Source organism: Chelmon rostratus, chromosome 13 (assembly GCF_017976325.1).
Source record: "Chelmon rostratus isolate fCheRos1 chromosome 13, fCheRos1.pri, whole genome shotgun sequence".
In the NCBI taxonomy this organism is placed as follows: domain Eukaryota; kingdom Metazoa; phylum Chordata; class Actinopteri; order Chaetodontiformes; family Chaetodontidae; genus Chelmon; species Chelmon rostratus.
This window is the reverse complement of record NC_055670.1, coordinates 3,913,685-3,940,754: the sequence shown is the minus strand read 5'-3', so window position 1 is coordinate 3,940,754 and position 27,070 is coordinate 3,913,685. Positions and strand designations below refer to the sequence as shown.

Below are 27,070 nucleotides of genomic sequence, written 5' to 3'. Positions count from 1 at the left end.
AAGTTGGAGGTATGGAGTGACAGCCCCCGGGCACTTCCTGCCAAGTCCTGTGTGGGTCACTTGGCTCTGACATAGTGTCTGTTTGACAGACTGACTGAAGAGATTCCAACTGCCCTGCACCACCTTAACTCAGCCATATGCCACACTATTTTTTCCCTAAGCAAAACCTTTTCACAAAAACTGAAAACGGGCTCTGTGTCAACTGCCGACCCTGTAGATTCCACTTAAAAGATTTTCTGCATGGCATCAAGTTCAGAACACATGGTAAGTTTGCTAAATCTGAGCAAGGCTGGGGTTTTGGTTGTTACAAGGGGAGAACCAGGATACTGAGAATATCTCCAAACCCTCATTGCCTGTACGCATTAGGAGCAACACTGAACATGCTGCAACTGGCACAAAACAAGAGTAACACAAGGACATCAGTGTCATCACACCTGATGATGAGTCTTGAGTGTGTCTTGGCGAGATGGATGGGATGTAGGGCTGTAGTTAGGCTCTCCACTCCACTTTTGAAATGCTTTTGGTTTCTTCTGCATCTCCAATGACAGTGACAGTGATGTCTGTTCCTCGGTGCGTCTACATGGACCTGAGCTGGTTATGTAGTTGCGAACAAAAGCCTTGTTTTCACTGCTTGTCTCATGCCTCCTGTAATTTGGCACTTTTGTGTGCCCTGCCCTGGTCTCATGTGTTGGTCCTGCATCTCCAACTGCACCACATATTTGTCTCTTTTGTTGCTCGATGGAGTTTGGGTGGTACAGCAGCTAACTCATGAGACACATTAACTCTTTGTCTGGAAACTGACTGAAAAGTAGGAGTGAGCCGGTTACCTGTTAGAGGCTGGCGACATCACAGGGTGAATTGAATCGTCACATAGCCTCCCTTTATGACAAGGTACGAGTCTCTGGTACATTTACAGCATATATGTGAAAATAAACTAATTGTATTAATAGACACTGTATCTTCAGACTGTCCTCCACACGATTCACCTATTTTATGTCATCAGTGCATTAGAATGATTCAGTTTTGCAAACAAATTCTTGCTGAATAAATGTCCCATGTTCATGAAACTTTGTGTCCCCTCTGTTGTCCTCGTTTCTGCATATATTTGCATCTTTGACAGCTTGATATCCTATGGCTATATGAGGGCTGTGTATCCATATGTGTACTGTACTGTATGTTCGCCTGCTGGACTGTTGTTTTGAAGCAAGAGACAGGAGGATGTCCTTGGGGACCTCAGCCTCCATCTGGTGTCTTCAGAGTCCGGTGCATCCCACAGCATCTCACTTCTGTACAGTATGTTGCTCTTATGGTGGTGACCAGGCATGAACTTTGGCATGCTGCTGTGAAATGACCACATGAAGGCCAACATACCAAAGGTTAAACATGGGTTGATATTGATTTGAAATTTTTTTTTTTCACCGTTTCCAAAGACAAAAGTGGTCCCTGTGTCTCTATAGGATGTCTGGTAGGTGTCTGTTTCATATCAGAGAATTAATATTATTTCACTCCACATGACGTCGTCACAGATCGCACTAACTGTGTGACGTGATTTCCACCTCATCAGAACAAAATATGAAAACACACTCTGATGCGTGCAGATCAGTATTGCAGTGACTCACACATCATACACCATTTGGCATCTAGTTCAAAGCAACCAGCTGTATCCGACCCCCGGTTTAGTGCCGCCACTTTGACTCAGAAGTTCACCACATATGAAAGCGATGTATATATAAACTGAAAATGAAGTAATTAAAGTGTGTCTGAGAGGCAGGGTTTAAGGCTGCATGGCTTGTGTATATGTGTTCAGATCATAAAACGGTAGATCGAGGGATTTGTCAGTGATGCTCGAAGGAACAGCTTTATGTGGCATTAGGTTTACTAGTGTGCACAGCTGGAGGTAGACATACAACTCTGCTTGGAAGGATGTGTATAGATGTGATGAAGCTTTTCTATGTGGCCATTTGGAGCTTTTAAAAATGAGATGGAGTAATGATATACACTGCAGGGCAAAAAAGTGTGCAGGTATATAATTTCAAAACCATGAGCATCATATGCTATACTAGCCTCCATTATTCTGGTCCATTAAGGTTTTCCATAAGATTTTGGAACATGGCGGCAGGGATTTGCTTTCACTGACTCAAAAGAGCATCGCTGATCATAATTAACTGAGCAACGATTCAATCAAACCGACTGTTCGTCAAATCTTTTGTCCCTAGTTTGCATTTTGATCCACTTCAAGCACTTGTAGTGCTTATCCTACAGCCTGTTCCAGCTCATCCCAAAGGTTCTTCCATATCAACCTGGGACAACCATTTCTTTTATTGTAATGTTGAAACAGAAAAGGGACAAACATAGATTGTTCCCTCAATGCAAGAAGAACACAAAAATATTATTACATGTTGTAGGATTAAGATTTCCCTTAATTGGAATTAAGGGTCTTAGCTCAAAGTATGAAAAACTGCTCCAGACCAAAATTACACCAAAGTGTTTTCACCATATAGTGTATTTTTGCAGAGTTGGACTGCCACACACATTTTTATTTCATTTTATATTGTTCTCTTTAAGTCTCTCTCATCATGCAACATATCAGATAACATACAACTTATTTTGTCTTTTCTTACAATATCTATCCACAGATAATGATGTGCTAGTGCTTTGTAATTCTTCCAAAATATAAACCAATGCAAGAATTAGTAACAGCAGTAATAACCTGCTTGACTTAATCCAACAAAATAATATCAAGTTGTGCTTGTAGAAGCACTGCAGGACTGCAAATATTAGCTGCCTTTCCCCTTTCCCTAAAGATGCCTGAGAGCTAATGTGATAAATCTGTGTTCATGCATTTATTTGTTTCAATTGTGGCTTAGATAGAGACAATTTAGAGATAGTACACATCGGTGAGCTGGTGCTGAAATTTGCCTAAATGAGGCAACATAAATAGACAGGTTTGAGGACATTTGCTGGGAAACATTTTGAAGACAATCTAATAGCTGCTTTATCTGCTCTGGTGAGTCCAGGACCTAATAAAGCAGGAGCTCGGATTCATCTGCTTACAATTGGAATGTATTAACTTCAGAGCAGTCTAATGTACCCCCTGTCGCTTCGGCTTCATCACTTTCATTTACTGTTATTACAGTCCCGTGCTCTGTCCTTTTCATCGTGCACACTCATGTCTTTTGCTCGCCTCATTTCTTACGCACATGGTGACATCCTCATTGGCCACCTGATTTGATGTCTATTTCTAGCACTGTCTGCCTCCCTGTCTGTCTCTACTTTCTACCTGTCTCTCTCTCTGCATGCTTCACTGTGCCTGTCTGTTGGTTGACCTGACCGTGGTGCATTCTCACCTCACTACAACTGAAGAACTGCTCCAATTATGCTTTTGACAATTCTGGAGTAAAAGGCACGGAGGGTCCCCGAGCGTAAAATAAGCAACTGCACATAAATTGAATGATAAATTGTGAGAAAACATTACAAAAGAGGAGAAGGGATGATTAGTGAGAAGCAGTATGCTTTCGTGCCAGGAACGAGCGGTGCAGATGTGATGTTTGTTTTGAGAATGTTGATGGAGAAGTATAGAGGAGGTCAGAAAGAGTAACATCATGTGGATTCAGAGAAAATATCTGACAGTGCCAAGAGAAGAACTGTGGTATGAGGGAGGCCAGAGTAGCAGAGAAAGGCATAAGAGTGCTGCAGGATATGTAATAGGAACGTGTGATGGGGTGAGGTATGGGGTAGGAGTGGCGGATGGGTTCAAGGTGGAGGCGGGATTACAACGAAGATCAGCTCTGAGACCTTTCTTGTTCGCAATGACGATGGACAGGTTGACAGACGACATCAGGCAGAGTCTCTATGGACTAGATGTCGGCAGATGACACTGTGATCTGTAGTGAGAGTAGGGAGCAGGTTGAGGAGAGCGTGGAGAGGTGGAGCTATACACTGACGAGGAGAGGAATGAAAGACAGTTGGAGCAAAACGGAATACATGTGCATGAACAGGGCAGCAGAATGAGAATGCAAGGAGCAGAGGTGTCAAAAGTGGATGAGTTTAAATACTTGGGGTCAACTGCTTAAAGTAACTGAGTGTGAAAGAGGTGTAGACGAGAGTGTAGGCAGGGTGGAGAAGAGTATCAGGAGGGATTGCCGACAAAGGGGTACCGGCAAGAGCGTAAGGGAAGGTTTATAATATGGTAGTGAGACCAGCTATGTTGTATGGGTTAGAGGTGGTGGCACTGATGAAAAGAAAGGAGCTGGAGGTGGCAGAGCTGAAGAAGAGAAGATTTTTGTTGGGAGTGACGAGGATGGACGGGATTAGGAATAAAGGAGTATATCAGAGGGACAGCTCAGGTTAAACAGTTTGGGACCAGACCATTTCAAAGAGAGTGAGATGGTTTGAACGGGCGGAGGAGAGATGCTGGGTATGAATAAAAATAGTAATATTTAAAATGCTAAATATTTGAATACGTGTTTATACATTTTCTGTATGTGTAGCACAGAGGGAGCTACAACTTCATTTCAATGAGCAAGTCTCCATTGCCCATACACTTGGACACTGTGTGATAGGCTAAAATCCTAAGCACTTTTTAAAACTTTTGAAACTCTGCACCATTAGTCCAACAGTGATATGATTACGATGAAAAATACGTGAACCATAATTAGTAAAGGACTTGATCACTTTTACCCAGTTCTCCTCAACTGGAGCTTGTTGAACGTTGCAGTCTGAAGCAATGCTGATGCTCGCTGTGATTACACCATCACTGGAACACTCCATATATTTCAGTACAAATCTTTTGAAAATATTTGCATAAAAGAGGGAATGATGGACACAAAGAAACCAAACCAATCAATAAAATCTGGCCTGGTGCTCTATAATGGGGAACAATGTTTAACTATTACATACATTGCTTTCAGACATCACTATGTTGTGGTCTTACCTGCAGCCTCAGTACACTGAGTCATTAGCAGGTGGGTGGTGACAGCATCCATATTGATTGTTTTAAACAGACAGCCATTGTAAATAATATATGACTGTTTGGGTCATTATTGATCGCAACTCACCCGCTGCTGTCAGAAATGCAACCTCCTGCGACCAGAAAGACTGTGTGTATGAGTGTGATAGAGAGAGGAGAGGTGTGTGTATTTCAGTGTGTGCAAACGCAAAAGAAAGCGACCGCTGCAGGAGCCTTTCAGTGTCTCGATAATGGACATTATTCTTCTGTTAAGGACCTAATTCACTTCTCTTATCATTGATTGTAAACTTCATAATCTGACCGCAGGCACAGCACAAGTGCAAAAAGAGAATTCAGAAATAATGAAGCGCTCTCTGTCGAGCGCTCTGTTGATTAGAAATGTGCTGAAGTGCACGCCTAATTGATGGCTTTATTAATTCCCTGCCCCAATCACAGTCCACATATCTAATAGATCGGGCCTCATATTACTTTGTGAAATGTATTACACAGGCAATGCGGCACGCAAGTCTCGAGTGTTTCCTCCAGGAGGGAATTTGTGTCAGAGGGTGTACTGCAGGTTTAGCAAAGTGGAGAAGGAGTGCCTGTAGCCATGTCCGAGGCCACTGACTGCAGAGACACAACATGGCTTCCAGTATTTCACCTTTCATAGGTTTACTGAACGGTTTCCCTCCAGCTCAGCGTTAAGATCAATGAGGGTAACTGGCTCTGCAGGCGAAGCCACTGTCCTCGTTTACAATGCTTCCTGAAAAGGCCATTATAATAATTTGGATATCATTATTATTATTATCTAGGTTAAATTTCTCTCATTTTCCTTTCCTCTCTGCATTCAGTTTTATTTCCCATTTTCCTACTTGATCATATCTGCCAGTACCTTGTACACACCACACCATTACATGATTACTTCATGTAGCCTCCTCAACCCATCTATCTATCCCTATCTATCCCCACCCCCCCAAAACCTCATGCTTCTTGCTTTCTATGATCATTCACATTCTCTGCACTCACCTCAGCTGATTTACACTCAATCACACAGCAAAATAATACACTCTCTATGCAAGCCAGAACTACATTATAGCCATGAGCAGTGTAGTCATTTTAATGCCACTAGAATATTTATCAAGAACTTCACCCTAAAAGCAACATTTTCACATGTACTTATCAATATTTCATATGTGATCAAAATGATCAATAGACTAATTATTCAACACAAGCTCAAAATGGCAATGTTTCACAATTTTATGACGCTATATGCATAATTGCACATTTCGAACGTTACTGTGGTGATTGTGAACAGTATTTGTGCACATGACGTAGTCACACAGCCAGCAATGACTCCACTAATGGTGATACAGTAGGCAGCTTCCTGACAATACGCCTTTGAGGATCTATGGGAGTCTGCCTCTCGACCTTTTTGAAATGAGCTTTACATGGCAGTGCTAACAGTTTGGCACTCTATAACATATCCACATCGCACAAGCATTGTAGTGGCACTGATTCAAAGTTAACAAAGTGGCTCCACATCACAGATTAAAGTATTTGCTCTCTTAATGCTTCTTTTTTTTCAAATTTACTTTGTTTTTAGCCATGTTAGTGTCTGTCTGGCCAACAATGCCTACAAAAGTACTTGCATTTCCATTAGGGATGCACCTACCAAGCTTTCCTCTCCCGATACCAACTCTGATACTGCTCAGGGTATGATCCAATGCCAAGTACCGATCCAATACCACCGTTCACTCTTCCCCAAATTTCAAATCTGTATGTGTCACTGTGTGAGGCCCACTGTGCCTTCATGAATGTATCTGAGAGTGGAAAAACTCATTTTGTCATGATGTTGACAAAGAAATTGTCTCCAGTTAGGGCCGTCACGTCATTGCTGCTGCCCCATACGCTTAATGACTTCAGTATCATAGTGCTAAATTACCAATGTTAACATGCTAAAAATGCTAACATGCTAAACTAAGATGGTGATCATGGCAAACATTACATCTGCTAAACATAAGCATGTTATAAAAGTCAATGTGAACGTGCTTCCAGACTAACATTACCATTTAGTTCAAAGCATTGCTGCGTGAGTGCAGCCTCACCAAGCCAGTATCATGGCTGTCGACTTGCACAAACTTTTGGCAAGTGCTCCGCCCCTCTCATTTTCATACCTCTTCTTCTTCTTCTTCTTCTTTTGTCTTATTTTTTAGAAAGGTTAAAAATATGGGAGACTTATGAGGAAAACACATAAACAGGAGGACAGTGGGAGAGAAGGGTAAAAGGGGGGTGAATCTCAGGAAAAATGGTTGACACGTTTGCTGTAGACTCTCTGTATCTGGTTTTGTATTTTTATCTACCATAAAGTGACAGAGCCCAGCCCAGCCATTATTAGGTCTATCATTACATCTGCTCCTGCCTGATGAGAAGCCAGGAGGGGGTTTAAGCACAAAGCGCCACAGGGGAAACACACCTGAGGCACAACAATGCTTCACTGCTAATCTGTGCTGTCAAACAGACACTGATACACACAGATACACAAACACACACACAGGGAAGAGGTGGCAGTCTTTCTCCCTCGCAGCCTTGAACACTCATTTTCTCACTTACACATACGCACTTCGCCATGCTCGGAATCAAGGCAGCAGTAGGCAAAACCTGTGCAAACCTATGCAAAACCTTCCGCCTTTCTCTCTGCTGCCTCATATCACTCAGCTAAGACCCTCCCACCAAACCCACAAGTCTGAATGGCAGCAGAAGGAGTCCGTTGACCTGCAAAACCTCATGCTTCCCGCGCTCCACGCCGTGAGCCTCGCCAAGACCCCAGTCCCTCTCGTGGCCACTCGTCCTCTCGCCAATCCAGCGCTTCACAGCCCTAACGCAGGGGTAGCTGCGCACACACACCCACAGATACACACACACACACACCACTGTCTCTCCCCAAAAATTGCTCCCACCTGTTTGTCATCATGTCTCTTTGTCAGTCATCGATATGAGCACACAGTACCAAACATAATGAGCCAAAAGCTCCGTGTGAAGCCAGAACACATTCTCGCACATGTTCCATATGAGGCATCGAACATTTCTCACCAGTTGCAGGGTTTTTTATACGATTTTCGACCATTGAATCAGGCTTTCACCATCTGAAGGGACGTGAATGCGCATCTGCCTTTGCAGAACAGCCTATAGAAACACTCTCTGTCTGAAATGGCCTGTGATTGGCCAATCACAGGCTAGATTTTTTGAAGCCTGAAACCTGAAAACAGAGCAAAGAGGAGGTGCAGAAGTCTGGTTTTTCTCAGACCACTTGAATTACAATACGGTGAAAGGAACAAAAGCAACAAAAAATATACTCTGTAGACCAGCCTAAAGTGAACAACAAGAAGAGAGGCTGGGGGGCAACAAATGAAAGACTGAAGGAGGGAAACAGCAGCGAGGGATGAAGGGCGGAGAGGAGAGAGATGTGAGATAATGTGAGTATCTCAGCTGTTAGAGAGACACAGAATTTAATATACCTTACTTCTCTGTGACTGGAGCAAATGGGCTTTGTGGCAAAGTGAGTATTATGTGTGATAAGACTGAGAAGATGGAGGTGATTGATCATTAAAGTTAGAAAAAAATGGTGCAATCACTACACATGTAAATACGAGCGACTCTCGCTTTCAATTTTGTTGACAAAATCAACTCTCTATCAGTCCAAGTACTGTAATTGATTTGCTGCTAATCAATTTGCTGCAACTCAAGGATGCAGCACATGAATCATGATCAATGATCTGGCAACATAAGGACTGAATTCTGAAGACCCAGCAGATTTAATTTTCTTCTGTTCATAAAACAGAGTAGGTGTAACAGATTAACTGGAAAAGGACAGTCTGACACAAGGAGACTCAGATAAATAAAGGATTCATTGAGGTTTTACACTGTACATGCACCTCAGACAAAAATAAAACACTATACTACATTATCTCTGTGAAATCATTCATTGTTGATCAGCAAAGGTCACATCTTCAACAATGACAGTGTAATACTGAGATGAATTGTCATGTTGTTGGCCTTTCTTCATTCAGTTAAATGTCCTTTTAGATTAAAAGTGAAGCACGAGATAAGGAGAGTGTTCAAGCTAGCTGGCGGCATCTTATGCAGAGTGCTAGTCCACACATGTCTGCGTGGAGAACAGGGCTCAGGCCGTAACCTGATTAGGACCAAGCCAAGACCCTCTCAATTAATAGGACCAATTGACTGGTTCAGTCTCACACAGCTGCTGCCGTTTCTGGGGAGCACAGCAGCAAATGAACATTGATTGGACTATGTGTGAGGTTTAGGGTAAGTCTTGGAAGACTCATTTTTTCATTGCTCTCCCCGTTTTACTCCAGACTGTAATTTTCACATATTAACAAATTTAAAATAATGATTTTAATTAAACCGCCACTCCACTGATTGCAGAATGAAAAGAAATCAAAAGACATAACTCAACCGGGTGTGTAGTAAATTGGCAGATTTTGTGGGGACAAACCTCAAGTCCCCATACCACAAACATTTAAATGAAATTTCACAGTGAAGACTTGGGTTAAGGTTAGGATAAGGTTAGGTTCATGTTAAGGTTAGGGTTGGGGTTAGGGAAGTAGTGGTTATGGTAAGTCTCCAGGAAAAACCCTAACCCTTGGAAAAATGCAAACCTACGTGTGTGTGTATGTGTGTGTGTGTGTGTGTGTGTGTGTGGGTGGGTGGGTGCGTGTGTGTGTGTGTGTGTGTCTGTGTGTGCGTGTGGTGTGTGTTATTTTGGTCATGCTTTTCTGAGAGGTGTTGGATATATCATGAGAGGGCTCTATAAATAATGAAGATTTCTCCAAGTGTATGATTCAGACTGATGTCTGATGTCTAACTGCAGTGTGATGCAGCTCTTCACATCCACATTAAGGTATGTTTGTGTGTGTGTGTGTGTGTGTGTGTGTGTGTGTGTGTGTTTGGCCTTGAGAGCAATCATATGCCATTCTCATGCATGATCACTTGGGTCAAATCAGAACAAACCCAAACCTTTAATTTCCTACTGTTTCTGTGCCATGTTGATGATCTACTGATGCATGTGTGTCATAAGCATCGTCAGAAATTGCCGACATGATACAAAATCCCTGCTGTGATCTCATTGTAATAGAGAAAAACGACAACTCTGAAAGCTGACGAATCTTTTCAGGATGTTGAAAGATGAGATAATGTGTACTCACTACAGCACTTATGTGTGGAAGTTTTCAGCAACAGGGCTGTAGCCATCCAATTCTCTCAATCGATATTTATGAAGAGCTGAAACTAAAAATTACTTTGTCAGTTTATTTATCTTTTTTTTTCCAATTAATCAATGACTTGTTGAGACTGTAAAATACCATAAACTGGAGAAATCACAAGTTTGCAAAACATATGGTGACGTCTGGGAACAGCCAAAAGCAAAATGATATTTAACATAAAACAGAAAAGCAACAAATCCTCACATTAGTGAATACTGAAACCAGCAGTGCTTGGCATTTGTGCTTGATGCATAACTTAACAATTCATTGTGTACTGAAATAATTAGTCATTCATTTTCTCTCAACCAAATAATTGATGAATTAAGTAATTATTACAGTCCTAAAGTAGCAACACTTGTTTACCACAGTCCACTGACTCAGTTTTTAGTGCCAAAGAGAGGGCCGTAGGACTGTGGAGATGGCCCTCATGTGCTCCATGAATAGCCATGAATGGGGGGCCACAGACAATGTCTGGTACTCAGCATCAGCAGGAGACAAAAAGTCAAATCTCTACTTTCAGGTTCGAAAGGAGCAGTGCTGACACAGAAATGTACAAACTCCTGAGCACTGATCGAAGCAGACTAGCCCTGTAATATATTAGCATGGCCTTCATCAGGCAATCAAGGGCCTTTGTGAAATTCACCCTCTTTTTTTTCCCACTGTATGATGCTGATTTTGTCCTGCACCTGTAGCCTGTGCACACTTTCCACCTCCTCTGCCTCGCTGTCGTATTTGAGCCAGAGCAAATGCAGAGAGCAGCGCCAAACGCAAAAAGTGCCCCCACAACTTCACAGCCCCACATTCAGTCGACTGAGCCACGTAAAACAATCGAGCAGCCACACAAAGCAGCTAACGGTCTTCAACAAGACAAAAGAGAAGTGCTTTCAGACACGGTCCCGGCAGAGATGTGTGGCTTTTTAAAGTAATCATGATTGCCATTTGATTCACATCACAACAAAAAGCCTTTTCACTGGACTACACACACGCACAGCAGTATTCACAGAGACGCAGAGCTTCCATCAGCTGCACAGACAGACACATCGCCGGCCTCCTCCTCCATTCTCATTCAAGTGTCTGATTTAATGAGGAACTAATGTCACACCATTTAAAAACACATGGCTACATGTTTGTCACGGTTTGACCCGTAATGGATTTATATTTAGACATCCAAAATTCCGCATCCTCCGCTTGGAGTAGCTCCACACACTCTCCTATCCCACCATCCTCCACGCACTCCCGCCTCCCCGCCCCCACAGCCTCTCATTTCACCCCCCCCCTTCCTCCACTGACAAGCAGAAAGGCCAGGGATGAATTCTTGACATCCATGTGAGTTAATTACAATGACTGCACATGTGCTGCTGGAGAAGTGTAATTATCAGCACCTCAGCAAACGGAAAGCCTGTGTTTTAGCCACTCAAAGAAAAAGAGCTGGGTTTAGACCACTTCTTCACACGCTGAGGGCTAATCTACAGAGCATGTAAAGGAACAGGATTTACATTCTGCTGATCTGTGTGTCCACGTATGTGAGGGCTGTGTGTGGTGGACATGGGCGCAGGGCTTGAATGAACATCTGTGTGTGTAGCCTAATTAGCCTATTATTGTTTGGTATTTTCACTTTCTTACAAAATTAATGTTGTTTTTATTAGCCGACATCAGAGTGAACAGACTCATAAAAAAAATCCATGGAAGATGCTCACAGGCCTGCACCTAGGAGGCAGTCAGTGTACAATACAAAAACACACTGTTCATCTCCAGGGAAAGGCCATCCCAGGAGCCAAGTGGTTTGATAGTGGGTCCAGAGGATGGAGTTGGGGAATAATCGAATTCTGCAGGACAGGTGAACTATGAATTATAGACTTAGCTTAGCTCTGGCGGGCCAGATGTGGCCCGCAAGCCGTCTGTTGGCGACTACTGATCGACACGTAACAGCAGAGCGATGTATAGAGAGTGTGAAGATAGAAGACAATACAGCATAGAGAAGCTATTTGTTCCTTTTTGTCATCACAACAGATATGTCTACCCTGAATCCTTGCTGAGAGACAAGACAACAACAAACTTTGTCTTTCAGTGTCAGAGCAATTTAATGTCCTGTAGTCAAAGGCAGGAGGCATTATTGCCACTGTGTTTTCTCAGTGTAGGGGAGCACCTGACATGGAAAAACCTTGAGTAAGATTGGGATCTGCCTTTAAGCAACTTACTTGCTACATGGCCGAATAATCTTTCTATCATGCTGTCACACATAACTGGTTTAGGGGAGACACTGGCTCGCCTCACTCGCAGGCTAACACAAACTCCCTTCGCCCTGAATAATCACCGCAGAAGGAGAGATGAACGGCCCAAACGCGATATAAGCATCTCTCACCCGCCCACCTATCCAGCATGGGCCCAAACACACACGGGCTGCTCATCGCATCTGTTCACAAGACACCCTCGCCAAGGAAAAAAATCCTACCATCCTACCTCCTTTTCTCCAGCAGCATTGAAGCTGCCCCTGCTTACATGCAATGAGTGCTCCGATAGAGATCAGAAGGGGGGAAGGTGAAGTACAAAAGTGGGCCTCAAACAGTGAACCACAACCTTTGCGGTGAGGCTGGTTGATATCACAACACAGCCGTCATTGAAACAGCAGAGCAGATGCTGACTGTCATATGAAGCATCTGTAAAACTTACTTAACACTGTTTTTTATTTGTAGCCCATCATGTTACAGCATGGCTTGACCTCTCATTGTGCAGACAGGAGCACATTGTGTCTTTTTAGGAAATCTTCCTGTCAGGATGTCACTTTGTACACACTGACAAGACCAGTCCGCATTCATTAGTGATGAGGTCTATATCTCTTCAACTTTTAAAGTTGCATCCTTCCAACATTCTTAAGTGCACTTAGGGACATTTCTGCTTGCTGTGCATTTTGTTCCATACAGTGAGTTTGTTTCTACTGTAGATGTTATGACAGAAGACTGTTTACACGAAGTAGATTATATCACAGCGGTGTGTCGTGGGTAGAAGGGATCAAGAGAAAGCGCCTGTTTGTTACTCACGGGTGCCATCGAAGCGGGTGGCGATGGTGTCCAGGAAGGTGTTTTGTGGGGCCAGCAGCCCTCTCATCACCGGCATCCTGCTCCGGGTCGACTGGGTCCTCCTGCCTCGGCGCCCCTGGCCAGCGCTTGACTCCTGCTCAGACCCGAAACTTGGCAGGAAACGAGAGGTGCCCGGTGCGCATCCCAGCCCCTGGAGAAGCGCACCGATCCGAGATACGCGCGGTGGCTCCACCTTTGCACCGTGGGGGTTGTGACCATAATCGACTCAGCAAAGAGCGAGTGTTACGCGTGGCGTGCGCCTGTGCACCTCCCAGCAGCAAAAACACAGCAAAAACACATTCAAACAGCAGCGGGTGTTCGCAAAAGCGAGCGCGACGAGGGTTGATGGGTAGACCGCAAGTTGATGCTGATGGTGCGTGGAGTGAATCTTATCGCAGCAAGCTCCTCCTCATCTCTCTCTCTCTCTCTCTCTCTCTCTCTCTCTCTCTCTCTCTCTCTCTCTCTCTCTCTCTCGTTGCGTTGTTATCTTGCCACAACTGAGAGCAGATGCGGAGTCACATGACGCCTTTCAGGTCTTGCCAAGACGCGGTCCTGTGGTTCTGTTTCAAAGTGGAGATGGGAGACAAGGAAGAAGAAAGAGATCCTGTTTCGGAGGCCAGTGGCATCTCCCCTAATGTGGACCGCTCTGTGTAAAAGAAGTAGACCTGTAGGGATGGGAAGCCTTCAGCTGCTGTTCAAGTCCAGCAAGACCAGCGTTATTTCAAATTACGGCGCATAATTTGGATAAAATCTAAAAGTCCTGGATACCTAAAATTACTTCCTAATCCTAAAGCTGTCAATGGCCATGGACATAAGAATGTGTAGTTAACTGTCATATTTTAGGAGGGGGAGCCTCAGAGGCTGCGGTGATGGGCTCCTCGGCTGGCCTCGCATGTGTGGCCACATGGCCGCATGCAGCTGCAGATGTGGAGCGGCCGCTCAGTCCTCGTGGCTCAGGGTGATCCTGCCACCTTGTGGTCGAGCAGAGGAATTTAAACGTCGCGTGTCCTTTTCTCACAGGGAGGAAATAATGTTGGCTAAAACTTTGTCTGGATAGCCTTCAGACAGCATCTCAAAGTCCGACTTTAACCTTATCATCCTTTCATCACATAGACACGAACAAATGACCGAAAAACGTGAAGGCCCGTCGGTGCATCAGTAACATGAATGCAATTATATATTTGTACTGGAGTGGAATTGGAGGCACTGGACCTCTTTCTATCTTATATCAGCTGTTTTGAAAGAATCTGTATTTAATATTTTGGGCCCAGGAATGTATGTAAAACATCATGCTTAAAAGTTTCATTTTTATGTCAATGCACAATCTCCTAATAGCCGCATTTCACAATTTCACAAGCATGATTGTGTGTGTGTGTGTATGTGTGTGTGTGTGTGTGGATAGATAGATAGATAGATAGATCAATAGATAGATAGATAGATAGATAGATAGATAGATAGATAGATAGATAGATAGATAGATAGATAGATAGATAGATAGGTAGATAGATAGATAGATAGATAGATAGATTAGTATTTTACTCTATGTATGTATAGTATTATCGCTGCAAGATAGCATGGACATATTGCTCAATACTTGACTTACTGAAGCTTTATGAGAGGCCTCAGAGCAGCTAGATTGCCAGCTTAAACAAACATGCATTTAGTGAAATTACCACTAACTGACACACCAACAACCTGGGGCCAAGTAAAGGAGCTCTGGTTGGTCTCTGGGCATGTAGTGAGGCAGCCATGTCAAACCTGTTGCCTCACTACACTAATGGGAATCTGGAGATAGCAGGTTATGTACACACTGCACAGTGGGTGGAGGTCGATTAGCAGACTGAAGTTCCATTTCTTATTTACTCAGTATGAAATGTGCATTTAAGCACGCTTAACACAGATAATTGTGCAGAACAGGTCAGGCCAATGATAAGCATGGCATCATCATCTAAAAGAGGCACAATGTGTGACACAGGTTATCCCTGTTGTGACAAACAGTAGACTGAATCAAATGTATAAAACATGGCCATAGTCTCCATGACGTCACTTATGCGTTTCTGAAGAGACACTCTGAAGCTCGGTGACAGTGGCTCCAGCCATCACCATCTTGTTAGTGCACGACTCCATCAAAGTTCCAGGTTATGGGCAAAGAGGTAGGGCGTGGGTGTAGCTGAGGCAGGCCAAATGAAGCCTGGTTGCTGAATCCTAGTGGCAAGCTGTCACTCAAAGTCTCCGTGCCCAAATTTATACAGAATTTTATGCCTTAATATAATTTAAGGAGTGAGTTAAATATAAATTCACTTTTGCACCAGGCTGTTATCGTGTTTATTTCAGCTGTAAAATTGGGCATTTTAATGAGGGGGTCTATGGGGACTGACTCACTTTTGGAGTAAGCCTCAAGTGGCCATTCAAAGAACTGCAACTTATTGGCACTTAAAGCTTCATTTTTCAGTCCAGGAGGTTGCTGCTTCTGCTAAGAAGTAAGTGGCTATAATTTGGTGGCCAGAATCAAAGACCTGGTTGGAAGTAATATGCTGTGAACATCCCTGCATTATATAAATGAAAACACAAAAGAGTATATACATTCAGCACGTTTATTTATCACTTGAGGCATACGAACACATCACTCACACATTATGCTTCAACTGTGAGTTTGAGAGAGGCTTGTGGGAAGAGAGACAACTGGAAGGAGAGCGTGTTTATGAAAATGGATGGGAGAAATAGTATAAATGCAGTGATTGGTGGAGCATGTTTCTGCACCTCTTTGGCACAGAAATGTGCCAAAGAGGCAGATTTGTTGCTTTTCCCTCTGTGTGTGTGTGTCTGACTGACATTACTCTCCTTTAAGTAAACTTTTAGACTTTTTCGGCAGGTACTCCATCCCTCTCTCCATTTCCAGGGAATGAACCACAGAAAAAATAATTCTCTATACTGAAATAAAAAATAAATGAATACAATTATAATGTTTACTTCCCCACAGAAAGTGCAGTAAATACTGATGTACTTTTAATTTCTGTAAATAACAATTTTGAGGTAAAACCTGTTAAATATCTCATGATAAATAAACAGCACATTGAAACTAGGTACGCCATTAGTGCCTTGTAATTGAGCGGTAGGGTAGGCTCATTTAAGTTAAATGAGCTGTTTTTGAGATATCTTCATTCTATATGGCGGAAGAGCATGTCATACCTCGGACCAATCAGTGAGCCTTGTTTGCAGACTCCGCCCAGTGAAACCGCGGCCCTCATGTTGTGTGGGCTTCTGTGATTGGCGGTTAGGTTTCCTTCTCTTCTCTGATTTGCTGATATCTTTTTGGTCGGCTCGGAAGAGGGAAGCCGTGTACCTGCCGCCCCTCTATCAGCCCGAGCCGCTTCCAGCTCAGTCAACCTGTAACGTTAAAACTGTGCTGGACAGGACATCCGCCTCCTCATCTCGTCGCTGACTGTGTCGTGGACCTAAGGTCGGTGTTGCTTTCATACAGTGAAATTGTTTAGTGCAGAAAGGAGTGTTGGCGACGCAGCGTTGCAGGGAAATACAGCGTTAATGTCCTCGACTGTTATCTCATTTCACATCTCATTGTCCTGCAACATCGGTTAGCCATAGTTAGGCTAGAAGCAGTTAAACTTAACTTACATAAAGATAGACTTCTTCCTTGTATTAGAGTTGCTGTGGTCACTTTCAGGGCCCTTTGATGAAATGAAGTCATGTTTACGGTAGACCGAGCCTCGGTGGTCATTAAGGCCCATAGTGTCCGCAGATCTCTTCCTGTCGTCGTGTTTTACATTGAGTGGAATAACGTAATGTATGTTTGCGTGTCGTCCGGCCTGCTGACAGACTGCCTCTGGCTGTCTCAGCAGTCTCCTCCCCATCAGGCGATGATCAGCCTGTCTACTTATGTAACTTTAGCGGTCGTCCTGTAGTTTTGCAAAAAACAAAACAAAACAAAAACGTTAAAAATCTACAAGTTGTGAATGAGTTCTAGCTTTGAATCAATCATAACCATCACGGAAACCAGTCAAGAGTTTTGCTATTTAATTTTCTTTGACAGACCCACACTTAAGATGATTATGGAGTGTATCAGGTTGAACAAATAAATGCTGAGTCATTGCTCAGGCTGCTCCTACTTTATGCTCTGAATGAATTCATTGAGGAGACTCGTGTTATGTGCGGAGGGACGACAGCCTGTGATACCAATGTGACTTGTACAAGTCAAATGAGGCTAAAATTATTTATTTAACACAATCCCTTAATCTCTTATGGACTTTTTGTCACTTACCAATGTACTATATTGCCATATATTTCTCTGGCCAATATTAAATGAAGATAACAATAAAGCAGCAAGTCTTAACCATCAATAACTTGCTACTACCACTGCTGAAATCTATCCCACCTCTCCTTTTCTTCTTTTATTTGTTTCCTCATCATCCTCTTCTTTGTGTATGCGCCCTGTGTTCGTCACCAGGCTCAAAGATGTCTCAGAAGATCAAGGCAGGCTCTGTGGTGGAGATGCAGGGAGATGAAATGACCCGGGTCATCTGGGAGCTCATTAAGGAGAAACTCATCTTCCCATACCTGGAGCTCGACCTGCACAGGTGAAGACACCTCAATGTGAAGGCCAAAGGGTGTGAAGAACGCTGTAGATCAACTCTCTCTTTTAGTTCCTGTTTCATATGAAAGTGCAGGACTGAGACTGAGTGAAAAAGAAAACCAAGTGACCGTTCCGGCAGTGCTGCTATTTCTAGTTTGTCTTGTTAATCCTGGGTCCCTTCCCGATAGAGAGTGTGAATGACAAAACAACAGATAAAAGCATCTGATTAGCACCTAATGAAAAGGTGCATGGGTTTGTTAGAAATACAGGTGGAGCCCACCCTCATTCATGTCACTGGGTGTCCTCAGAGTGTTCTAATCTCATCTACAAAGTGGTCGCTAGTGGTAGTGTGTTACTGCAAAATGGAAAATAGAAAGAAAAGTTCTCCAAAACTTGTAGCAGTGTGATTTTATAGTAAGTAATCGTAAGTTCTTTAAGTTATATATAGCATGTATAACACATGTATCTATACAACTTACTGATGTCATGCTGTCATGAGGAAAGTGGACATGACATTTATTTACAAGTATTATACAACTTCTTCAAGACATATTGTCCGGCTCAGCCTTTAGGCCCTCTTGGGCAGCTGTGGCTCAGGAGGTAGAGGGTCATTCACTGATCGGAAGGTTGGTGGTTCAATCCCTGGCTCCTTCAGTCTGCATGTTGAAGTGTCCTTGGGCAAGATACTGAACCCCAAATTGCTCCCAAGATATATGTTTGTGTTGTGTGTGTGTGTGTGTTGTGTGTGTGGGGGGGATGCGGGGTGCAGGTGTTGTAAAGCATTGTATATAAGTGCACTTACCATTTCCTTGTAATTTTAGCCCTAGTATTGTCCAGAGGTGTGTCCAAATAGGCCTTTCAGGGCCCGATGCTGATTGGTCGGTCTCCCTGAAAATTGTGACAGAGACCTCCCCAAAATCACACAGGACTTTTTTTCTTGTCATACATAGGCTCTGATAGGTGGGCCTGGACATGATGATCATTTTTGAGTGAATACTGGCCAATTACAGTCAGCACTCTAAGCCACAGGAGCGTCCGTTTCTTCATTTGACCGTATTCCTTTGCATGGACTTCGTTCAGAGTTGTATGTTATTTGCATGACCTTTATGTGAAGTTCAAGTCACCAATGTTGCCATCATACGTTCAAACTGTGAAATGGGAACAGGCAGTCCACATTGAACTTTAGCTCCCTGTTTCAGACCCTGTATGGTGTAATAGTTATTCTGTTCTCAGTAAGGTCAGGGAAAAACAAACTGCAACACACTGACACTGAGATGTCTTCAGAGCATTTTGCTGAACAGATAGATCTCATTTTAAACTTTAAAATATGTAATTTTGGTAATAATTATTAATTACAGATATATGAATAAACATTCTTTCAAAGGCAGAGAATAACATTTGTCGAGACTTTCTGGCTGAGTGTCCAGGGAATGGCTCGACTAGTTGAATGAGCGATCCGGGTTGAACAAACACAACACATCAGAAACATGCACATAAGAACAAATCAAGACATTCTTGCTAAACCTGAAACTGTTTATACAGAGCTTCCTGTGTCTCTCTCTTTCTTCTGTGGTATGGATCAGTTGTTCAGCATCTCATTGTTGTAGCTTGGTATTGGCTGTTGGGGGAAGGGGAGGAAGAAAGTGGGTAAAAGGTCATGGCTGTGTTCAAACAAGGCCAATGGGTGCACAAGAAAGCACACGGGCTAATTCTTGAAGGGAATGATAAGCACATTGAGCCGTGTCTAGTTTTCAGATGAAGTATGCCTCCTCCTCTCAGTACGAAGTTTTTATTCTGTGCGGTTCCTCAAGCACGAGTGTAACAAGTGGAGCAACCTTGTCAGTGATAGTGTCTTGGCAGAGGGCCCATCGTCATTCCACAATTGATCCCTTGTTTCCTTTGTCCTTTGTCCTGCTGGGCAGTTTTAGAGATCTCCTCTCTGAGAGAAACAGGAGTCAAAATAAGAGAGTGAGTGTGGTTGTTGTGCTGTGAGGGAAGCAGGGGAGGAGGTTAACGGCTTTTCTTCATGTGAGCACTGTGTCAGGTCTCGCAAGACATCGAATTAATCAAGAGCAAATAAAGCCCTGGCAGCATTTTTTAGTCGTTCCTCAAGCTTGAAGCAAGCTCTCGCTCTTGTTCACTACTCATTAATGTTGTTCGTGTCCTTTCACACAGTCACACAGCCAAACATTTACAGACTAGTTTCTAGCCAGCTAAAACAGTGGCGTACGTTCACTTTTAGTGCTTTGTCGGGGTGTGCCGGGCCTTCTGCGGAATGCGTATACTGAAGGATGAATTATCATGGATCCTCCTGAAACTAAGTGCTTCTGTTTATGGTGTCCCGTGCCTCTGCTGCTGAGATTATAAATGGTCTCTCTGTGTCTGCTTGGCCCAAGCACGCAAATATGAAGAATTATGTAGATAAATCTTTTTTAGTACTGACTGAAATATGTCTGTCTCATTTTGTATGAGAAAGTGTCAAATAATGGGAGCTGCCATTGAATATTTGTCAGATTATTAGTCTTAAAATAAGGAAACATTTCTCACCATTTAACCTTTAAAGTTATTTATTAACACTCATATATCCTGTTGTTTGGTGTATGTTGTTAAACTGTAGAAAATGATTAAGAGGTTAGGTTTGGTATCTGTAGGATAATTAATAAAACTAATTTCACCACATTTCCAGGACATTATGGATGCATGTATTAGCTTTCTCTCCTGCACTAATAATTTTAAACTCTATTCTCTCTATCTCTTCCTCTTAAGCTACGACCTCGGTATGGAGAACCGAGATGCGACAGATGATCGGGTGACGGTTGAGGCGGCGGAGGCAGTCCGGCGTTACAACGTGGGCATCAAGTGTGCCACCATCACGCCGGATGAGAAACGCGTGGAGGAGTTCAAGCTTAAGCAGATGTGGCGTTCGCCCAATGGCACCATCCGTAACATCCTAGGAGGCACAGTGTTCAGGGAGGCCATTATCTGCAAAAACATCCCCCGCCTGGTGCCTGGCTGGATCAAGCCCATCATCATTGGCAGGCACGCCCATGGAGATCAGGTACCCTGTCGGCGGCCAGTTTGCTCTGTTGAAGAGACCTGAAGAGCATTTACACTCACTGTTTTCAGCAATTTGTGCAGGGCTGGGGTGAGATCACATTTCTGTCCATTTGCTGCCCCCAAAGTCAGGTGGAGGTAAATTGCTAAAAGACTCAATGAGACTTCATTAGCTCTTTATGCTGTGTAATATATGTATTAAACTGCAGGACTACATCTTAAAGAGCAACTGTAACTGAGAGTTTTTATCTATGTGCAGAGAAACGTTTCCATTGCAGGAGCTTTCCCCACTGGTACTTAAAAAGTACACAAACTTTGGGGGGATTGTCTTGCAGCGCTGAACATTTCTTGTTTTTCATTTAGTTTTTATTTAGAACAAAATCAGAACAGGTCTTACAGCACATCATGTAAACAATTATTTTCAGTTTTTCCATTTCCTCAATCCAAGGTGATAGAATAAAACAATCGGAATATGACCCCTGACATACACCGAGGCAGCATTGGTGGTACAGGAAGAAGGAATTAACTTAAAAGGGGTGCTTCCACCCTCAACATGCCTCTTATTGCTAAATACAGAGGAAAATTTAATAATGAGGAAGAATTTAAATAGTGAGAAAGAGTAGGAGTAAAAATAAATAAGATAAATAAAAAAAAATCTTTAATTGAAATAATAATTAATTAGATAAATAATTAAATAGAAGAGTGAGAGAGAGAGAGGAAAAAAAAAAGTATGAGTGGTCGCCCAAGTCTGCCTACCTAAGCATATTAACATGCCCATATATTTGTGTAATTACATGCATATTTATTTACAGACCTCTAGATTCACATACCCTGCTACGCAGAGGTTTGCAGGTATCTCTACACACTAAGCGCTCTATTACCTACTAAAGAAATAAGTATCAATAAATAACTGAATGAGTCATAATGAGATAAGAACAAAATGATGGTCTTAAGTCCCACTTTTTAAGTCCCTTTAGTTATCTTCCCTCAATGCATTCTGTACTTTAACAACAGTGTTGTTTTTTTCTTTTTTTCCTTCCTCCCCTCTTTTGTAAAGCGAATTACAAGTACAGAGAGGTTAAGAGAGGGTTCCAGCTGCAAATATGTGCTCTTAAAACAAAGAAATTGGACTATTACAAATGAACTATGTACACATAACAACTGAGTAGCTCCACACAGATTACAGAGGGGGGAGGGGCAGTTCCAACCTTATGACCATGGAAAGTCAGGTGTAACTGTGATTACAGCGCTGAACATTTCTGATTGGCTGAGTACTCGCAACATTTTATTTCAGCAACCAGCTGCAAACCAGTTTGCTTTTTATTCATCATGCTTCGACACATGAACTTGGAGTTACAGAAGAAAGCTTACGACTGATCCACAGACATTCATGATGTTGTGCAACATGTAGTTGCGGTCCAAAAACAGCTGTCACTGTTTCATATGTCAGCTCGCTTTCTTTCCTAATCTTCACGGGTCTTTAGACTGTGGAGGAAATACAGACAGCAGCAAGCGAAGGGACCTTTTGAAAAGTAGTTTTTTGGACTAAAACTTCTGGGTAGTTTGGGTGGAGACCTGGCTTTATGCCAGCTCAAAGGTGCTACTGTTTCTGAAGCATAATTTCCAACAAACCTCTGTGACATGCTGACTATTCACTTCTTGCCTACTCATGTATGAGCTGAGTGAGTTACAGTTATGTCATATGTCATTGTAGGGTTATCAGGAGAGACTCAGTCAATAATTATATTTCCTCGGCCGTCCTTTGGACCTTATGTACTACCTCTACTGCCTGGACAAATTGCAACAACTTTGCAGCACTAAATCATAGTTAGCTTTTGGTGTTGTGCCAAAGTCAGCAATCCTCCCCTTAGAGGAGAGCAATCCAGATGAAGTGTCAAATGTCTGATAGTTAGAAAATATTCCATGGGTGTCAGATTATGGACCCTGCCGACATACTGTAACAGCATTGGTGATGCCACCCTGGTCCTGCTGAGGTGTTTATGACGGATTTGGTGATTTTCATTTGAATCTTGATCGTTATAAGACTGGGCTCATACCTTTTAAAGCTGTCTCTAACAGCTGTATAGTTTAGTTGGGTCAAACAGCCTTGTCGCTTTCTAGAATTAACCTTTTGTCTCTCTCACTGTCACTGTCTCACCACAGTACAAAGCCACAGACTTCGTGGTGCCTGGGCCTGGGAAAGTGGAGATGACCTACACGCCCACAAGCGGAGAGCCAGTTAAATTTGTCATCCATGAGTTTGAGGGTAAGAGCACAGCTCGATGGATGATCATGTTTCCAACACCTCACCACAAGTGGGTCAGGCAACAATTGTAATAGTATACTTTTCATATCAGAGATAGATGCTTAGGTGTGCAGATACACACACATCAGATCCCAGAGCAAAGATGGTGAATATCAGTGTGGATGTGTAATGTGTGTCAATATAACTAAACTTGACTGGCACCAGAGAAAAGCTTTTACAAGCATATTTCCACTGTGTTCACATACACAGGAAAATTATAAGATATGGCTTATCTGGTTGTTCTGAATTCTGTTGGAAATGTTCTATTTAACTATTCACCTGATGTGGTTTTAACACTCAAAAGCAAACACAGAGCTAACTGAAATAGATTAGAAAAGGTTGAGTAATGACTCCCAGCAAAAAGGATGTCTTTTCTCTGTGTGTTTCGCAAGTTTGAAGAAATATTATAAAGGAATATTATATTGGTTATTCAGTCATACTTTACTGCATATTAAGATAATGAACACAGCCACACAAATATAGAGTATGTTCATCTGTATGTGGTGGTGTTGCACAGCATATGTGAAGGTATTGTACTTAATGTATATTTTTGTGTCTGTCCAGGCACAGGTGGTGTCGCTATGGGGATGTACAATACAGATAAGTCTATCAGGGACTTTGCACACAGCTCCTTCCAGATGGCTCTGGCCAAAGCCTGGCCGCTGTACCTCAGCACCAAGAACACCATCCTGAAGAAGTATGACGGTCGCTTCAAAGACATCTTCCAGGAGATCTACGAGAAGTAAGGATTTTAGCATCGATGCAAACACGTGCAAAGTAGCTCTGCATACTCTGTCTCTTCTCTCTTTCACAACCACGAGTACATAAGCTGTTATACCAGATGTAGCAACACAGCTGTGTTGACCTTCGTATGTGTCCAGGGAATACCGTGCTCAGTTTGAGGCCAAAGGCATCTGGTATGAGCACCGTCTGATAGATGACATGGTGGCCCAGGCCATGAAATCTGAGGGAGGCTTCATTTGGGCCTGCAAGAACTACGACGGAGATGTACAGTCTGACTCTGTGGCACAAGGTTGGTAGAGGTAACACTTTATATGAAGACGTTGTATGAAGAACTACACAGAGACATTCCAAATAATCTGAGATTGCTGATTTTGCCATCTCAGGTTTTCTGTTGTTTATGTGGTTTTGTGTGACCCTGTTTCAGGCTATGGCTCCCTGGGTATGATGACCAGTGTGCTGGTCTGTCCTGATGGTCGCACAGTGGAGTCTGAGGCGGCCCACGGCACAGTGACTCGCCACTACAGACAACATCAGCAGAATAAAGAGACCTCCACCAATCCCATAGGTAAGAAATGATACATAGACTTGAGCATTTAGCCACTACCCAAACATAACCCCCTAAAACAAAGGTGCTATTTACATAACCTTTATTTATAGTGCGTGTGTAATATACTATATATGTGTAAACAGACTAAATTCTGTCCTTACACGGGGTGTTTGTGTGCTACAGCCTCTATCTTTGCATGGACTCGGGGCCTGCTCCACCGTGCAAAGCTGGACAACAATGCAGAGCTGCAAGCGTTCTCTGAGGCACTGGAGGCCGTATGCATCGAGACCATCGAGGCTGGTTTCATGACCAAGGATTTGGCTATCTGCATCAAAGGCTTGCCAAGGTTAGTCTCTTCATTGACCAACACTTAATGAATGTTTCTGTGTCAGGTTTCAGGCGCTACGGTGTTCCTGCTGTAGATGAAGAACTGGTTTATTGTTCTGTGCAGGATTTTACCCACTGTCATACCACTATCTCAAGTCTAGCTGCACGTGTCCCACATTATCAGGCAGTTTTGTGCATTTAATAGGAACACACGTTGAAACACCAATGACCCTGGATGTGTCCTAATGCCACTGGATCAGCTGCTGAGGCTCCCACACCAGCCTTTTAATGACACTTCTTACTGGCACGAGACTGAGAGCATCCACTCCAGCCAGTGACGTTGTCCACTGCAAAGGCACAATCAGTAATTAGAGGCGTGTCTCTTTCAACCTTCTTGGTAGCTCACTATCTAAACCTATATTTTTGTTTGCTAAAACAAATATCTGGATCAATGTTATGTTGTGTACGGATCTGAACACGGTGCCAATTGGACTACCGCCAGATGTGGTCAGGCAGATCTGATCACATTCTGATCAAGCTGAACCATTTCCACCTTGCATTAACATTAGATGATGTGTCCGGATACAGACTGCATTTTATTACCAGGTGTTAATCAGTTAAAGGCTGCCACAGGTGTTTGTGAGAACTGTCTTGTTTTTTTCTGTGTGCTCTCAGCGTTGTCCAATTTGATAATTTTTTTCCACCTTTCATCTAGGCTTCGATGGCAACATTCTTAGATACTGAAGTGGAAACCCAGCAGGCACACTCAGTACCTCCCCAAGTAGTTTTTAAGTAGACTCATCCCTCTCTCATCTTTCCCTGTTTGCAGCGTGACACGTGCTGACTACTTGAACACCTTTGAGTTCCTGGACAAGCTGGCACAGAACCTGAAGATCAAGCTAGCCAGCCAGCCCAAGCTGTGACCTGACCCCCCCGACTCAACAGCTAAACACAGATACACACATTTAAGCACATGCCCATGCACACAGAGACATCTATACAGCTACTCGAATTCCCACTGGAGCAGGGAGGAGGGTGCCCAGGACTCCAGGAGATCAGTGGACTAAACAAGTCATTCCCTGACCGCTGGTCTGATCAAGCAGGCGTCTTGTCCAGAAGGAAGGAATGGAGGCTTCTGATCAGCGTAGGCCATCGTCCCTGTTAATGCATCACTAATAGACAGCCGTGCTTGTCTCCAGGACTGACACTGGGTGACTGGCCTAATGGCTCTGTGACCTTGTTTACCCTTGTTGCACTAGGTTCCCTGAAGTGAGTGTGGTGTGTGTGTTGTCAGTACTTGCTGGTGATCTGTGCTAGACAGGGGACAGAATCAGAGGGAGCATCCAGCCCCTCGCTGCCTTATTCGTTTTTGTGTCAAAGTCATTGGTTGATTCTGGTCATCTCCTGTGTCTTGTAATGTTTTAACAATACCTCAGGCGACGATTTATGTTTTAGTGCCACAGTGCCACTCACAAACCACAGCACCTGCACTGTCAGCTTGTATTTCATCCATGAAACCTCTCCGCATGGCAGTGGAGTAGCCATGCGTACCATGAAGTTTTATTGTTAAGCAGCATGAAACACATAGCATATCGACTTTTTTCTCTTCGTAGCATTTAAAGGTTCTGACACTTCCAACACAATTTGTAAGCAAATGTTTTCAAGACTACAATACACTGCTTTTAGATTTTGTACTCTTATTAACTTTACAAGTCACAGTTGTTCAAGACGTGTATTTATTTGTCCTTGCTTTGTGTGTGTGCGTGTGTGTATTAACATCCAGTATGTCAATACTGTACATCCTGCCAAAAAATCGTCATCGATTGTCCATCTCTCAGTTTGTAATCAACATTATGTCTGTTAAATCCTAATATGATAACTCAGAATAAATGAGATTCTGAAGCTTGAGGGTGTCATTCTGGACTCATTTGATGTCTTTTGAATGAAACAGGTGAAAACACAAATCATTAGTTTATTATGAAGCATGTGCTGATGTCACTAGGGCTGGAGCTAACTATCCATCAATCTGCTACTCATTTTTTTTCAACCGATCGTTTGTTTTATCTGTCATGTCCGAAACTGAAAAATGTCAGAGCCCAATGTTTGACCAAAGATCCAAAAACCAAAGATAAATCAAGAGGTTGGAAACACCAAATTATTGGAACTTCTTAAAATCAAATGATTTCATTGTCAAAGTCGTC

At 43.0% G+C, this 27,070-nt stretch overlaps 2 protein-coding genes across 2 annotated transcripts in view; one reads left to right on the top strand and one right to left on the bottom strand.

Moving 5' to 3' along the window:
* Window positions 1-13,341, bottom strand: part of kcnh3 (potassium voltage-gated channel, subfamily H (eag-related), member 3) — a 129,545-nt gene extending 116,204 nt beyond the window's left edge. The window contains exon 1 of the mRNA XM_041950213.1: window positions 13,266-13,341. Within this exon, the coding sequence (XP_041806147.1) occupies window positions 13,266-13,341 (76 nt within the window). The remainder of the gene's footprint in view (window positions 1-13,265) is intronic.
* Window positions 13,342-16,627: 3,286 nt separating this feature from the next.
* Window positions 16,628-26,766, top strand: idh1 (isocitrate dehydrogenase (NADP(+)) 1). The gene is made up of 9 exons (XM_041951160.1): window positions 16,628-16,764; window positions 17,767-17,896; window positions 20,659-20,950; window positions 23,110-23,212; window positions 23,816-23,993; window positions 24,133-24,284; window positions 24,420-24,560; window positions 24,726-24,888; window positions 25,699-26,766. Exons 2-9 carry the CDS (start codon window positions 17,775-17,777, stop codon window positions 25,790-25,792), a joined length of 1,245 nt encoding a protein of 414 aa, XP_041807094.1. The 5' UTR covers window positions 16,628-16,764; window positions 17,767-17,774; the 3' UTR covers window positions 25,793-26,766.
* Window positions 26,767-27,070: the final 304 nt, after the last annotated feature.